At 32.5% G+C, this 16491-nt stretch overlaps 1 protein-coding gene across 5 annotated transcripts in view; it reads right to left on the reverse strand.

Annotated features, from left to right (window-relative positions):
- LOC100249209 (uncharacterized) overlaps positions 1-14144 on the reverse strand; it is a 30733-nt gene extending 16589 nt beyond the window's left edge. The window contains exons 1-5 of one of the 5 annotated variants that reach the window (XM_010648200.2): positions 13709-14144; positions 11422-11521; positions 6390-6455; positions 6017-6082; positions 1465-1686 (exon numbers count right to left, since the gene is read on the reverse strand). In XM_010648200.2, coding sequence (XP_010646502.1) covers positions 1465-1686; positions 6017-6054 — 260 coding nt within the window. In that variant the 5' untranslated portion in view covers positions 6055-6082; positions 6390-6455; positions 11422-11521; positions 13709-14144. Of the gene's footprint in view, positions 1-1464; positions 1687-1761; positions 2520-6016; positions 6083-6389; positions 6456-11421; positions 11522-13708 lie in introns of those variants that run through there. The other 4 variants (XM_010648201.2, XM_010648206.3, XM_010648207.3 and 1 more) reach the window with 4 other exon arrangements.
- Positions 14145-16491: the final 2347 nt, after the last annotated feature.

Below are 16491 nucleotides of genomic sequence, written 5' to 3' on the forward strand. Positions count from 1 at the left end.
TCTGAGGAAATTAATGTGAGAAGAAATTTTTTAACCAAAAACAGCAACAAGCAAGGCTCTTGAGCATGAATAGCTTCCCCAAAACAAACTTGACCATCCAAATTGGAATTCAACAAACTCATTAGTTTCTTGTTCTTTTTTTTCTTTTATTTCTTTTTTTTTAATTTCATTAGTTTCTTATTCTGGTACCCAAAAAAACAAAGCCTTATGATTTGAAGTGAAGCAAAGGACCAAAAAAAAAAAAATGAAAAGATGCCACCACAAGCTCAAACAAGCAAGTTTCAGGGTTTACCTAATCTAAGCTACATCCAATAGCAATTAGGAAAGAGAAATTCACAAATAAATGGAGAAAAGCCAACTATACACTAAAATGGAAACACCTTCTTAACCAAGGAACTCTCTCTCTCCTAACTCTGATGCCCACAGTATTGCACCTTAGATTACCTATCCAAGTGTCTCTCAACCTTTCATAGACAAACTCTATATAATCCAAGAGAAACAAACATGGCCCTATGGCCAAGAATAAACCTACCAGTAACAAATAATCATGATATAAACATATTTAAGCTATTTAGTATAGCATAATATTTATACTGACTTCTCTCTTTACGGTGTTCCTCATATACCGCTATCTACTAGGTTTGCTCCCATTTGGCACTTGTTAATATAATTTTTCTTTCCTATATTTGAGAAGAAATCAACCTTACAAGACCAAATATTATGATATGAAGATGCCTATATGTGAATAAATGTATATGTCAATGAATTCAAGCCTCGAGTGCATCAAAATAGAGTTTTAGCCTTTTAAGAATTTGAACCTTCAAATCACATATAGAAGCTTGAATAATAAAACTAATCTCCTTTTACTTTTAAAAGTCATTAGCATTCTTCCTTCTTTTAAAAGAACTCCAAGAATTAAGCAATGACAAATAACAGTCCCTACTTCAGTCTCTAGTAGCTTAGATCATCCCTTATGCTCTTCTTGAACAGAATAAGTTGCTTTGACTTCTCTTCTCCTTCTACCATATTAACTAAAAAACGAACAAATAAACTAATATATTTTATACTCTCCAGTAAAAGTGGAACAAAGAATCATCCAAGTATATATAACTCCTCGCATACAAACTGATACAAAGAACCAAATATCTGATGAAGTACTATGGCATATGATTTAATGAATAGAAAATGTGCTGAATATTGTCATTCCCATTAAAGAGCAACACATAATACGATGGGATAATTAAACCAACAAATTATATCAAGAAACAATCTACTAACCTAAAACATGAGATTCAAAATAAATTACCATAAAGAACTCCCAATGCAACGAAATTCCCATTCAAATAAGAATAATTTTCAACAACATTTCAAAATTCAACCAAAATTCTCAAAACTCAGAACTGGAATCGAAATACAAAAACCCAAAAATGAATTCAAACTACAAAAATGCAAATCAAAACTCACGCTCTGAGCCCTTCTTCAAGCACCGATTGTTCCTCTGTAGTCCAATCCATTGCAATACCTGGGTTGTGCTTCATCACCTTTGCAGCCACTGCTGCTGCAGCCGGACCCGAATGATCTGGCGCAAGAGTAATGTTCCTATTGCTCGGGTTGTCACCTCCATCGAATGAAGATGAAGTATGACCCGGTTCTTGATGGGTCCCTAATGTTTTCTCCATCACAAAGCTTCAAAATTCACCGTAAATTCTAATGTATTATTCCAAAAACAATCAAAACCCACTAAATGGAATACTCAGAAACCTCAATCAACAGCTTGTGCCGGCAAGTTCCAATTGTTTCCTGATAAAATCCAACATTTGGAACTTTTGCGTGTTTGAGATTGGAGGGAGCTCTTTGAGAAGCCAAACTGAGAATTCAGAATTCAGAGAAAGATGCATACATTTGGACGGAAAATTTTCATTTTTGTATTTTTTTTTTCTCAGCAACTTGAAAGACCAGATTGAATTGGATTTTATGTTTTCAGTTCAATAAAGAGTTCTTTTAGAAATTGAGAGCTTCGGTGGCTGAGAAATGACTCTTCTGTTCCTTTGCCAAATAGGAAATATCATCAAAATGGTAAGGATATTGAGAGGAATTGTTGTCCATTAATATCTTTTTTTATCATTTTTTTTTATTAATAATATTAAAGGGTAAATAGTCCATTACCATTTTTTTCCCGTTTTCTTTTCAATAAAAATGCTATTCATTATTCTACTACCATTCTGTTAATTACTTTCTTATTCTTATTTTCCAATTTTAATGATATTTCTATCAAAATAGTGAATTAATCCTTAATTTTTTATTCAATTTACATAGAGATTTATATTAAACTGATACATATCACCATAGTATTTTAATATCCAATGATGGAATGAAACTAAGCCACTCAAATAAATCAAATCGAAATTATTAATTAATTCACATTAGTTGTCAATGGCTTGTAATTAACAATAATATTAAACAATATACAATAATTATAGTAATCTAATACATTTATAACAAAATAAAATTATATAAATAATTAGTCATTATTATCTTTATACAATAGTCAAATTTTACATATAAAATCTATTTAAAATAATTTTTTAAAAAGTAATATTTGTGATAAAGCATTTTCAAATGAAAAATAAAATTTTATAACTATGATAATGATGATAATGACAATAACAAAAATAATTATAATGAATGCTATGTGGTGATTAATGAATTTTTCATACTTATTTTCAAATCTAGAATACATACTATTTGATATGATAATTAATGATTAATCAAAAATCTAATTGTCCATTTTCTAAATAAATAAAAAATAACAGGTCACCAAACACAAATAATGTGTGCAAAATGTAAAATTTTAGATAAATAGATAAATTTTATAAACAAATATAGTAAAAAATTTAATGAATGATATTTTACTCAATCAAATCAAGCCCAAAAGATCTACCCAAATAAGAACATGATAAAAAGGATGAAAAGGAAGCTAAACAAAAGGAAGTGAAAACCAATCATTGGGAGGATATTGGTATCCAATATTTGAGTGAGATTTGTAAAAATTGTTTAAAAAAGAAAGATTAAAAGAAAAAACAAAGAAATAAAAATAATTGCTAGTAACAAAATGAGTCATGGAGATGGTATTGAAAATTGACCAATGATACAAGGCGGCATAAAAATGAAAATAGGGGGGGGAAAAAGAACATAGAGCTTGCTAAAACTTACCTTGAGAGGATGTTGGAAATTTTGGAGAAGATGTTGGAAATCAAATTCCAAATGATGTTAGAAAAGGTGCTCAAAATTTATAAAGATTTTTTTTCTTGGCGGGTGAACGATAGAGGGTTTTTTTTTTTTTTTTTAAATATGTTATTTCATAAACTAGTCCATCTTTGGAAAGATGCTGGAATTCATTATGTGAGTGAATTTGTAAAAAAATTGTTTAAAAAGGAAAGACAACTTAAAAGAAATAATGAAAAAATGATAATGTAACAAAATACGTCATGGAAATGGTGTTGGAATTTTAACAATGATACAAAGAGGCAAAAAAAATTGAAATAAGGGGGGAAAAAACACAAACCTCACTAAAATTTACCTTGAGAGGATGCTGGAAATTTTGGAGAAGATGTTGGAAATCAAATTCCAAAAGATGTTGGAGAAGATGCTCAAAATTTTATAGAGAAAATTTTTCTTGGCAAGTAAATGATGGAGTTCTTTCTTAAAATAGGTTATTTCATTAATTAACCTTTAATGCAATATAAAAATTTCTGGAATAGTTTATTTCTTTTAAAAGTACTTCAGTAACTTCAATGATTTAACAGGTCCTAAGTAGTAAATGGGTTAACAAAAAGCACATTTTTGTGATATCATATTCATTGTAACAGAAATGTTTTAGGAATGACAGTTCTTAAAAAAGGAAAATACACCATTGTTGTAATAACTAGGTTATACAATACAATATATAATATGATAAAATACTTAAATATTATCAATTGCATAATAATGATTCTTAAATACAATACAATAATAATTCTTAAATACACACAAACACACACACATATATGTATATATATATATATATGTATATGAAAGAATGAATAATTTCTCATTGTCTTGTTTCCCAGGTGAGTAAAAATTGTATACATACAAGGGTTGACTAGGCTATAACTAATTTCCAAGAACTTAATTGTATACATCAAGGAACCTAATTATTAAGCAGGTTTCCAGGGAAGAAATAAGGGAAAGAAATAAAACATACAACAATACAAAATCAAGTACAATACTTACAAACCATGAAGGTTTTTAGCTGTCTCTTGAAGAGGGAGGAGAGTGGTGGCTATCTTTCTGGGTGGCGGGTGAGAGGCAAGGGTGGTGCTAGGATTCAAATCTCTCATTTATTATTTGTCGATGATACTTTTGTGTTTTGTGAGGCTTCGTAAGACCAGATGATGTCTCTGAGTTGGCTTCTTATGTGGTTCGAGGGTTGTTTTGGTTTGAGAATCAACTTGGAAAAAAGTGAACTAATTCCTATGGGTAAGGTGGACAACATAGATGACTTGACCTTGGAATTGGGGTGGAAGGTCAATGGTCTCCCCTGCCGTTACTTAGGTCTTCCTTTTGGGGCTCCTGTCAAATCTATAGCAGTTTGGGATGGGGTTGAAGAAAGGTTTTGCAAAAGGTTAACCATGTGGAAAAGACAGTATATCTCTTCTGCATGCCAAGGCAAGTTGGGTTGAGGTTAAAGAAGATTCAGAGGGATTTTCTTTGGGGTGGTGGAGCTCTTATGCAAAAACCCCACCTAGTAAGGTGGAAGACAGTCTATTCGGAGAGAAAGAATGGGGAGAGGGGGGAGGGTTGGGTGTTAGGTGTCTCTCTACGATGAACAAAGCCCTTCTGTGCAAGTGAAGTTGGCATTTTACCAATGAAAGAGAGGCTCTCTAGAAGCAATTCATTAGCCAAATGTATGGAGAAGATGATGGGGGGTGGCGATCCCATGAGGTGAGAGATAGGTATGGTGGTGGGTTGTGGAAAGCCAAAAAAAAGGAGTGGGATCTTTTAAGCAACAGATTGTCTTTCCAAGTAGGAAATGGTCAGAGAGTGAGATTTTAGAAGGACAAGTGGTGTGGTGACAAGCCACTTTGTGATTCTTTCCCTTCCTTATTTGTTCCTTCCTTGTCTAAGGAAGCTTGGGTGGCGGATGTTTAGAACCCCGAAGAAGAAAGGGGGTGGATGGACCCCTCGATTCTCTAAGCCCGTTAATGATTGGGAAATGGAAAGTGTGAAACGCTTTTTGATGAAGCTCCATGCAAAGAGGGTACATAGTGATGTGGAAGACAAAGTGATTTGGACAGCCTCGAGGAAGGGGAACTTTTCGATCAAATCTCTCTATTCTGCTTTGGAGCCCGGTGACCCTCTTTTGTTCCCAAGTAACATCATTTGGAGTTTTTGTGCGCCACCTAAGGTGGCTTTCTTCGCTTGGGAGGTGACTTAGGTAAAAGTCTTAACTTTGGATCAGGTTGAAAGAGGGGGTTTTCTTTGGCATAGAGTGAAGCAACCAAGACATGACTATTGAATTTTCTGCATCCCAAACCTAGGGTGTGAAAGTAACACCAACAAAATTAATGTATAAGGCATCATAATGCTATACTGTTGTCATAGCAAGATATGGAATCATTGTTCCATAATAAACCCCTAAAATTTGTGGTACAGCATTCCATTTCCGCCAGTGTATGGATGTATGTAAGTCAGAATGTTACAATCTGAATCAATACATGAAAATAATAAAAACAAGTTCTACGATGCGCATAGAAATTAAGGGATATAACAAAATGAGTACTTATTTCTTCTGTTCATTTTCAACATATATTTTGTGGTTTATTGAATGTGATACCAAATGAACGAATTAACTGAAAGGATTAATGAGAAAAAATCAAACACACATTAGCACAACCATGGAACAGATAGATTGTTATCAAGAATAATAGAAAATAAAGCATTTAATAAAGAATAGAACAGAATAACAGTTGCATACCTTTTCATCTTTGTTTCTCCCTGATAAGTTGTGGTCATCTTTCCTTCTCTCTCTATTTTTATTTCTCTGAACAAAGAAGTGAATAAGTTAGAGAAGACATGAAATAGGATCCCAACTGGTCACTAATTTGGAAAGATGACCAATTGAGTGATTTTCTGTCAAACTGATGGTAGAATCAACTGGAGCAGAAAGTAAAATTTTAAACTGAGTTCATAATCTTGTACACAAAAGAACTTTAGCAAAGCATATTTAATCAAATAAAGCTGCCATATTCGAAGTGTACGATACATTTTCTAAAGATTAATTTGTTATAAGCTTCATCTAATCCATAATTTGATGAATTCTTTGTGGATGCACAAAACATATGTCTCACCAGAAGGAATAATTGCAATGCCAAGGGACAATCATGCTGCTGCCGCCTTTACTTCTCTCTCAGAAACTGATATAGAAGATCAAAGGAAACCCAATCAGCATTAACTTTAAACTACAACTGATGTTACTCTCTCACAGCAACATCAAGTTTTCACTACTGTTCTCTGGGTTCATCACATTACAGAATGTAGATTCTCTTCCAATAACTCAAAACTATGCTTCAGAAATCAGCAAGGAAAATTTCCTGGGAGAACCTAGAGCGGCCCAGAAAGGAAATAGATGATGGATGCACTTGAGGGAGAATGGGAAGAGGAGAAAAGAGAATTCTGAGAATAGTTTTCTCATCTTATGATTTCTTCAGAATGAAAAATACGTAACCTATACTCTAATTTATACAGAATCCACCAGACCATATTTTAATTTAAGATCTTACTAATAAAATAAATATTCTGAATATCTTATTAGAATTCAGAATATGTTAGGACTCAAATAAAATCCTAATGGTTAAGGATCTCCAAAACTATATCAATTTCCTAAAAGGAAACCAACTGCAACTTCTTTTCTTTTGACAAGTCAAACTAGTGAAATTGGTATCTAGTTTCCAACTGCAACTCTTATGCAATAAGCCAAGAATGATTTGATATATGCACAAGTTCAAGGAAAACTGGAATTGAAAATGCTCTCCTCTGGCTTTCCAAGTTCTCATACCCTCCATTGGTTTCCATATTGCATACAACATAGTTTGTCATCCATACTTTCTTTGCTCATTTTCTTCCCAATTTAAGTCATGCAACAAAATGAACAGAGCCATTGATGGGATCTAATGACCATTTTAAGTCTTAGCTCCTTACAGAATATCAAAGTTCCAACCATGCCCCATGGTCTAGCTAATACTCAATAAGTCATAGTCACATCCTATTACAATATTATGACTGCAATCCAAATGAAGGAAATTTTAAGCTAAGAAGTTAAAACTTGATAACTGTTAAATCTTTGCAAGTCCATCCATGATAAAAGTTAACGCAAGGAAAGAAGACTATCTACCTTATGAATCAACTATCTATGCTCTTATCAAATTTATGATTCATCCACAGTTGATAACATTTTTGAGCTGAAAATTCATCTAGCAAAGAGCAGCTTATCCTAGTAGGGGAAAGAGGGGTGGTTCCTAATGGGGAAGACTAGGCTTCTTTATTAGGTGCAAAGTGGGAAGCTCCCCACCTCTTATAGTTGGGTCTCCCACTGGGTCCCCCTTTTAAGCCATAGGTAATCTGGGATGTTGTAGAAGAAAGATTTCTTGAGAAGTTGGTCATATGGAAGAGAATATTTACCAAAGAGCAGAAGGTTAATGTTGATTAGAAGTACTCTGTCTAGTTTGTAAATCTGTTATGTATCCTAATTTGTAATTCCAAGAAAAACGAGCTTGAATCTTAAGAAGATCCCAAGAAATTTCCTTTTGGGACAGAAAACTTATGAGAAAAAGCCTCATTTGGTGAAATAATCAATTGCATGCTTGCATAAGGAAGTGTGGCTTGGGCATCATAGATTTATTTATTCTAATCAAGACCCTTCTACGCAAGTGGAGTTCGAGGTTTGCTTCAAAAAAGGAGCCCAAATGGAAACAAATCATTATTAAGAAGCATGGGAAAGATGTGAGGGGCTGGTGCTCTTAATAAGGTAAGGGATGGGTATAAGGCAGGATGTGGAAGACAATAAGGAAAGGGCAGGATGATTGTAAAAGTAGAACTCATCTTGAGTTGAGAAATGGAAGGGAGTGAAATTCTGGAAGGATATTTGGTGCATAGATACAACTTTGAGCATCTCTTTCCTTTCATTGTTTCCAATAGCCACCTCAAAGGATGCGTAAGTCACAAACATATGGGAGGAGTTAGGGGAGGGTGGGCATTGAAGTCCCTGGCTCTCAAGACAGTTACACAATTAGGAGCTGGAAAGTGTTGAGGTCTTTCTCTCAAAGTTGCAAAAGCATTCCTAAAAGGGATGAGAAAGACACATTAGTTTAAAGGAAGTCAAAGGGCGGAAAGTTTTGAGTCAAAGCCTTCTAATCTTATTTAGAGCCAAAGAGAGGAGGGACTTCTATAATAAAAGTAGTGTGAAACTCTTAGTTTCTAACAAAAGTTGGATTTTTTGCTTGGGAAACAGTTTATGAGAGAATTTTGACTTTCAATCAGTTAAAAAGAAGGGGATGGACCTTAGTGAATGGATGCCATCTTTGTAATGTTAAGGAAGAATCAGCTAATCATGTCACTCTTCATTATGCTAAAATGAGGACATTGTGGCCCTTGTTATTTTATTTGTTTGATGAGAGGGTGTTGCCTTCCATAGTTAGAGAGACTCTTTTACATTGGCATGAGACCTTTGTGAGGAAAAACTGCAGGAAGGCATGGAGAGTTGCCCCTCTGTGCTTATTCTGAAACACTTGAAGAAAAGAAGAGTAGAACATTTGCCAATATGGAACAAGCAGATCAAGTTTTCAAAAACACGTTACTTTTGTTCTCTTTGGCATTGTGCTAAGAAGTTTTTAGATGGAGTCTCAATTGTTTATATCAGATTTTGTTGATTGGTTAGGCCATTTTTTTATTGGAGCAAGGTGTTTTTTTGTTATTCTCTCCTATTCTTTTGAGTTTTGGCACACTTTGTAGTGTATTTTGGTGCACCCCTTTTCATTTATACACTGTTGATAATATTCTTATTCACCTATAAAAAAAACCAAAACTCCCCTTCTTGCAAAATACACAATGCAAGAGCTTTGGACATGCCAACACTTCAAGAATTATAAGTTACTTGCTACCTAACAAACTAGTCATGCTTACACTCCAATAATAGTAATTTAGAGAAGCATCCAGTCCACAATCCCATTCAACACACAAAGTGCCAACACAATAGTTGCAAGTTCAACCACCCTTATGATTAAGAAGTCATACTACCAAAATAGCAACTTTGGGTTGTAATAGGCCAAATTGTTGGCCCAATTCAATTTGCAATTATAAACAAATGTTTTAGCTGAAAAGAACCAGAAATCATGAACTCCTACACTCCTAATGCTATGTACCAAGATATCTACAATCCAAACTCCGAACACATTAGTTCACTATATATATACTAAAACAGATACAACTATATCCACTATGTGCATTGAATTTCATAATAAACCACTGTCATTATCAAGATAAAATAGTTCTTGAGTGGCTTTCTGGGCATACAATCTAATAGCTTATTCATAATAGGAGGCTACTTTTAAACAAGTGTTGCATGTGTTAGAGGCCTAAGGATTCTTCAAATCATTTCATGATTCACTGCATAGTAGCTCAAGAGCTTTGGTCTATTATGCCTCTTTTAGGAATTAGTTGGCATTTAACTAAGTCAATGAAACAACCTTTGTTAAGTTAGCATGGGAAATTTGTAGGTAAACAAAAAAGGAAAGTGAGAAGAATAGCCACAATTTGTGAAGCCTGATGTATCTAGAAAGAATGTAAAGAAAACATTTTCACAAGGTAGATCTTTGGCCTGAAACTAGGCGATATTATGTCCAGGTGATGGTTTTTAGGGTTAAAGGTTGATTAGAACAGAAGATGTTCTTTCTTTAGCTTTCTTCATGTCGTGGAGTATTCCAGGGGCTCAGGTGCAATGGAACCGAATTTTAGATTCTTTCTTTCCCCTTTAATCTTGTCTTTGTTTCTTTTAACGCCTTTAGGTATGGCTTGTATACATCCTGTCTATTTGGTTACACTCCTTTCCATAGTTTTAAAAGGCGCACTCAAGGCACCGCCACTCCCTAGTTATAGCGCCTTGCTTACCAAGATATGCACCTTATTGAAAAGGTGTGCCTTGTTGGCTTTACTCTTCCTTTTTAAACACTTTTATTTTTAAAATTTCTAATTATATACTGAAATTTATATAATTTCATTGCTTTTTTATTGAATGTTTCTTTTAAATGTTTTGAATCTTAAATTTTTTATTAATCGGATTAGATTTTGAATCATATTTTACAAAATTGATGTATATCCTAGGTCGCATCTCACTTCACTTAGGCACACGCCTTGTGTTGTGCCTTGCACTAAAGCTATAGGAGACTTTTGCGCCTTAGCTGCGAATTGCGCCTTTTAAAACCATGCTCCTTTCTGGCATTTCTTTATGTGTCTTGCGCCTTTTAAAACTATGCTCTTTTCTGGCATTTCTTTATGTGTATGTGCTAGTCAGCATATCTTGTTGCTTGCTTATCTAGAAAAAACATGTGATATAATAAGTGACATCTCAATAAACATCATTAATTCAAGTGGCCTTCAATATGTTTAGGTTGTTTGGAGCTCCATTATACTTTTAAACTCATTTCCATTTTAAATTTTCTATGAAGCACTGCTTCCTTATTTTATTTTTGTAGCACTAACATGTATAATCCATCAACAAAAAGTAAGAAATCCCAAAGTTAGAAAAACCACCAGAACCTGAGAAAATATCATTGGAAACATCCATACTGACCTCTTCATTAAAAGAATGCAAAATAGAAAGTTCTTGTCGGTAAACAATCAGTTTGTTAACTGACAATTATTCATTTAGATTATTTTCCTGTAAAATGTAGTTAGCTTCCATTCAAAGGTACTAAATAGAGAGCTTCTTTCACATTTTTAGCCATATTTTTCCCAGAAATGTTTTGCTTTACAAAAAACAAAAAACTTGCATTTGATTCCCCTGGTAGTAAGTAACCTAATAGCCTTGGCTACAATGATGAAAGCTTCATAACTAGACCATGGAATAAACACAAAAAACAAATCAAGGTTATTTAACCACAATAACGCTTTTGATGTGACAATTTTTAAAAGGTAGGAGATTCCAAAGGGAGAGCCATCAAATGATGGAACCCAACTAGCATATATCTCTGCCTACATCTTACTTGAGGACCATGAGTATGGAAAATTAAGAAAAAACTATTTGAGTAAGCGTGTTTAAAGATAAGATTTTGCCAATAACAGAATAATAAGTATCTGCGGCAAAAAAATGAAAATGGTGAAACGTACACTCATCCTTCTGCACTGCAATGCTGCATCCCATTCCATCTCACTCTGTAGTTGCATGGCAATCTTTGCATACCAAATTATATTTGATTCTGAGGCAAACCTGTGGGAAATCAACAAATCCTACTAGTAAAATGGACTAGTCATGCACCAACCAGAATGAGCACTGAAATAAAGTTAAGACCAAGAACATCATGGTTAAGCATAAGAAAGAAGAAACTTTTTAGACCACAATCAAAACAAAAGTTGTCACATAATAGAAATTTTTTTCCTATACTTCAAGTCTGAGAACCTGGTGCAATTGGCAAATCCATCTTAAAAGCAGGGTGAAAAAATATTAGACTCCATTGCTAACAGAAAGCACAAAGTTTAAGATTTTTGCACCTGTAATTTCTGAATAAAGAAAGAGACCAGAATGAAAGTAGTTCTGGCATAAGCTTAATAGGAAGTCTGTGTAGGATGCTAAATTCATCACATCAGTAAACCCCCAGTAAAATTGCCTCTAAGAAGTCTCAGAGTAAAAGACGTTGAAAGTTTTGGTCCAGTAATTAGAACTTTTCTCCTTTTAAGACTCTTTGTGTACAACTATAAATTAGTTACTAGGAGATTTGAATTAATTTGAATTACTGTGCATATCAGGAATTATCCTTTCCTAGAAAATAGGGAGGAAAGGCTATATATATTCTTGTGCATCTCTTGATTTTTGTGAATAAGAATAATTCAGAATTTCACAGATGTACTTCCCTTTCACAGTACGATTTTTATTTCCAAATTGCTCTCCAAAATAGAGAATTTCTATTTTAACCAAGAGAAACAACCATGGGACTATGATATGGGCAATGGCCAAGATCAAAGCCCTCTAACAAGTAATAATCATGATATAAACATATCTAGGCTATTTATTAGAGTATAATACTTGTACTTACTTTTCTCTTCAGAATATTCCTTGTATACCTCTTCTTGTCAATTGGGTTCTTAATATAATTTTCTTACTTATACTCAAGAAGACAAGAGCCTTAGAAGACCATATATATTATCATGAGAAAATGCATACATGTGCATATAAGTACATTCAATGAATTCGAGCTTCCAGCCATTTTTTTTAAAGCCAAACATAGCAAATTCATTAAAAGAGCGCCAAAGAAAGGGGGCACACCCTATGTATACAGAAAGTATACACAAAACAAAGAAAGAAAAATGAATATAAACCAGCTAAAACATCCAAGAAAACCACAGCCACCCACAACTAAGACTATCTAGGAAATCAAGCATTGATGAAATTCCCAAATCTAGCAGGGCGTTTATCCATTCCAAGAGGGCTCTAATGAGGTTCTCCTTTGACCTCTGATCTGGGAGCTCTTCACCCCCAAAGGTTCAGAGGTTGCGCTCTCTCCAAATGCACCAAAACAAACACAAGGGAGCCATCAGCCAAAGGCATCTCTTTTTATCCAATCTCTTAAACTTCCACTTAAGAAGCAAATTTCTCACCGTTCTTGGAAATACCTATTTCAGACCAAAGATTGCTAAGAGAAACATTCATAACCCCTTTGTCCTTTCCAAATGAATCAAGATATGGTTAGTAGACTCTTCTCTATATTTGCAAAGACTACATCTATTGACCATCAACCACCCCTTCTTCATTAATGTGTCAATACTTAGAATCTTTCCCCAAGCTGCCTCCCAGTTGACAAAATGAGAACTTAAAGGTGCACAAGAACCCGAAATTTTGTCAAAGCTTCCAGCCATTACAACCATGAAAAGAAACTTGATAATACTAATTCCCCTTTTTGTTTAACAATCATTAGTAAGAATAAAAATTTTCATTCTTTCTTCTCTTAAAAGAACTTCAGAAAGAATTCGAGCAACAATAAAAAAAACAGTCCCTACTTCATTTTCTATTAGCTCAGGTCATCCCTCTCACTCCCCTTAAACATTGCATAAGGAAAAAAGACAAAGATAAACCAATATAATTGTATACTCTACACTAAACATGGATCAGAAAGTCATCCAAGTAAACATAACTTCTGTGTACTGTGGCCTTATGAATCAACAAATAGATAATACTTTCGAAAATTGTCGTTCCCGTTGAAGAACTAAAACAACACATACTGAATACAATTGATAATAAACCCCAGAAGAAGATTGTAGCAAGAAACCATCTACAAAAACCAAAACATCGAATTCAAAATGACTCAAAATTGAACCAAATTTCTCAAACCCCATAACTGAATTCACACTACAAGAACCCAAAACTGAATTCAAACTACAAAAAACGCAAATCAAAACTCACGCGCTGAGCACTTCTTCCAGAACCGATTGCTCCACCGCAGTCCAATCCGTTGCGATACCCAGATTGTGTTTCTTCGCCATCCTGTTGCCCCCGCCACCGCCAGAATCGAATTATCCGACGCCGGAACAGAGTCCCTGTTACTGGGGTTGCCGCGCCGTGGAGTGAAGACGAAAGGGTGGCCCGGTTCTTGATGGGTCCCAGATGGGCTATCCATCACGAAGCTTCAAAATTCACTGAAAATTCTTATATATTATTCAAATAAAACACACAGAATCCCCAGAATCAACAGCTTTTCCCTCCAATTGTGATTTTGTTTCCGATAAAGTCGGACGAAAAAATTGTTTCTCAACTTCGGAGTGTGAGGAGCCCTGTGAGAAACCAACTCAAGAATTTCGTTTCTCGAACTATGGGACTGGTTTGACATGTTCCTGGAAATTTGTTTTTAAATCTGATTTTCAAAGTCAAGAACAGAAACATAGAAAAAGCATTTAGATAAATAATTTTTGGTTATTTTTAAAAATAATTTTTAAAATTTGATTTTGTAAAAAAAGTTATAAATTCAGTTTGTAATAATATCATTTAAATTCAATTCAAGTAATATTAAAAATAAAAAATTTCAAATAACACTAAAAAAAATATAGCTTTAACTTGTGAAGATTTATCCAATTTTGAAAAGATTAAGAGAAGATTAAATTAATTTGGATCAGTTTCTATGATTTAAATAAAATGATATGTAATATTAAGTTAATATGCCTGAACCTTAAAGTTTATTTGACAATGTTTTTTAAAAATATTTCTAACATAAAAAATATTTTTAAAGAAAAATTAAGTATGTGGTAAATTTTATGAAATATTTTAAAAAATTAAAAGAAAAAATCTTATAGAATTGAAAATTTAATTTCCCTATTTTTTGAGAAAATATTTAATATATGATTATCTTAAAAACACTTATGTTAGACATATTTGGAAAATAAATAGTATCAAATCGGACTCTTATAAGTTTTAAAGTGGGAAAGATTTAATTCTAAAATGGACTTTCTTTTTAATTTCTTGAATTTTCTCTTGATTTTTTATTTTTTATTTTTAATAGTATCAAATCAACATTGTATCATTTCTTTTTGGTTACTCCAAATGTATTAGACTTTGTTGGAAAGTGTCTCAAAAATCTAATAAAAGTATAAATTCCTTTTTACAAAAAAATATTGTAAAGATATTATATTTTCTTATTTTAGGCAGGAAAAAACTTTAGGTGAGGAAAAAGTATGAAATGAAGATATGTTTGTACTATACATGGATAGAGATACGAACGAGAGACACTTGATCCAATGAGAAACTTGTGGTTTAGGATGTGGATGTACGAGGAAACATAGGATATTTTTTATAACCTAATAATTGTATCTGTCATTTGCAAAAAAATTCTATAGTATAATGAAAAGATTATCCTGCATCTATTAATGTAGGCATGGTTGAATGGTTGAATGGTTGACTTTAGTTTTGTTATTCATAATATCCTTTAACATATTCTCCCTTGTCGGCGGATGTAAGCTGGTTAATTAAACCATGTTAAAATATATTCCCTTATTCGTGAATGTAAGTATGTTTGATTGAGTCACGTTAAAAACCCCATGTACCTTTGTATAAATTATTTTATGTTTATATTCTTCAACTAACTTTATTTGTATTAAAGTTTATGTGATACAACACACTTTAGAATCTAATTTTTGTTTTGTTATAATTAAAACATGAGATTAACCAAGTTGTGATCCAACAAAAACAACTTTTACTTTTTTTTATTATTATTTTCATTTTATTTCAAAAACAATTTCAAAAAACAACAATTGAATAGTGTCATAAATATTTAAAAATAAATTTTTATTTAAAAAAATAGAAAACTCATTTTAAAAATAAAAAATAGGAAGTACTCACCAACAATGCTTAACAACTATAACTCATTTTTTTTATCCACTTCTTAGATTAGCTACCAAAAGAAACATTTCAATAAAATTTGATAAAATTTAATATATTGCTCTTTTAATTTATTTATTTATTTATTTATAATAATCCAATGCCTATTATAAAAACATTTCAATTTGTTATTTTCTGAAATTAAAATTTAATAAAAGTTGGTTAACTACCATCAATAACATAACTTAAAAAAGATTTGAAGCATGTTTTCATGCTATTTAAAAACAATTTTAGAAAGCAAAATTTAAAAACAAGGGAAAAGACAGTTTGACCTTTTTCTTATTTACGAATGTTATAAGTTATAACACAAATTAAAAACTATTATTCAATGTGATTTCACTTACAAGCAAGTTATTCGTAAAGTACGTATAAAGTATGTTTGGATCGTGAGAATATAAAGGAAAATAGAAAAAAAAATGAATTATAATCTCATAGGGAAGAAATGAATCAAAATCTCAATAAAAGAAAGATTTGAATTTTTACATTACAATAATAGATTTCTTTTATTTTTATTCACATTTCAAAAAATTAACTCATACATAAACTAATACAAATGGAATTAATTTCACATTCTCATTCTCTAATACGACTTTCCAACATTTTTAAAACCTTTTTAATAAGAAGAAAAAAGATGATTTTTGTGTTATTAAAACTCATTTATCTTATTTTATTCTTTATATATAAAGATTAAATCATTTAAAAATATATAAATTTGTAACTAATTTTAATTATATTTGATTTTCTTTCAAATTTCTTGTAATAAAACCAAACTTGAGAAAATATCTTTTTTATATCCTTAATACTTTTTTGGAGGCAAA

Source organism: Vitis vinifera, chromosome 5, assembly GCF_030704535.1.
Source record: "Vitis vinifera cultivar Pinot Noir 40024 chromosome 5, ASM3070453v1".
In the NCBI taxonomy this organism is placed as follows: domain Eukaryota; kingdom Viridiplantae; phylum Streptophyta; class Magnoliopsida; order Vitales; family Vitaceae; genus Vitis; species Vitis vinifera.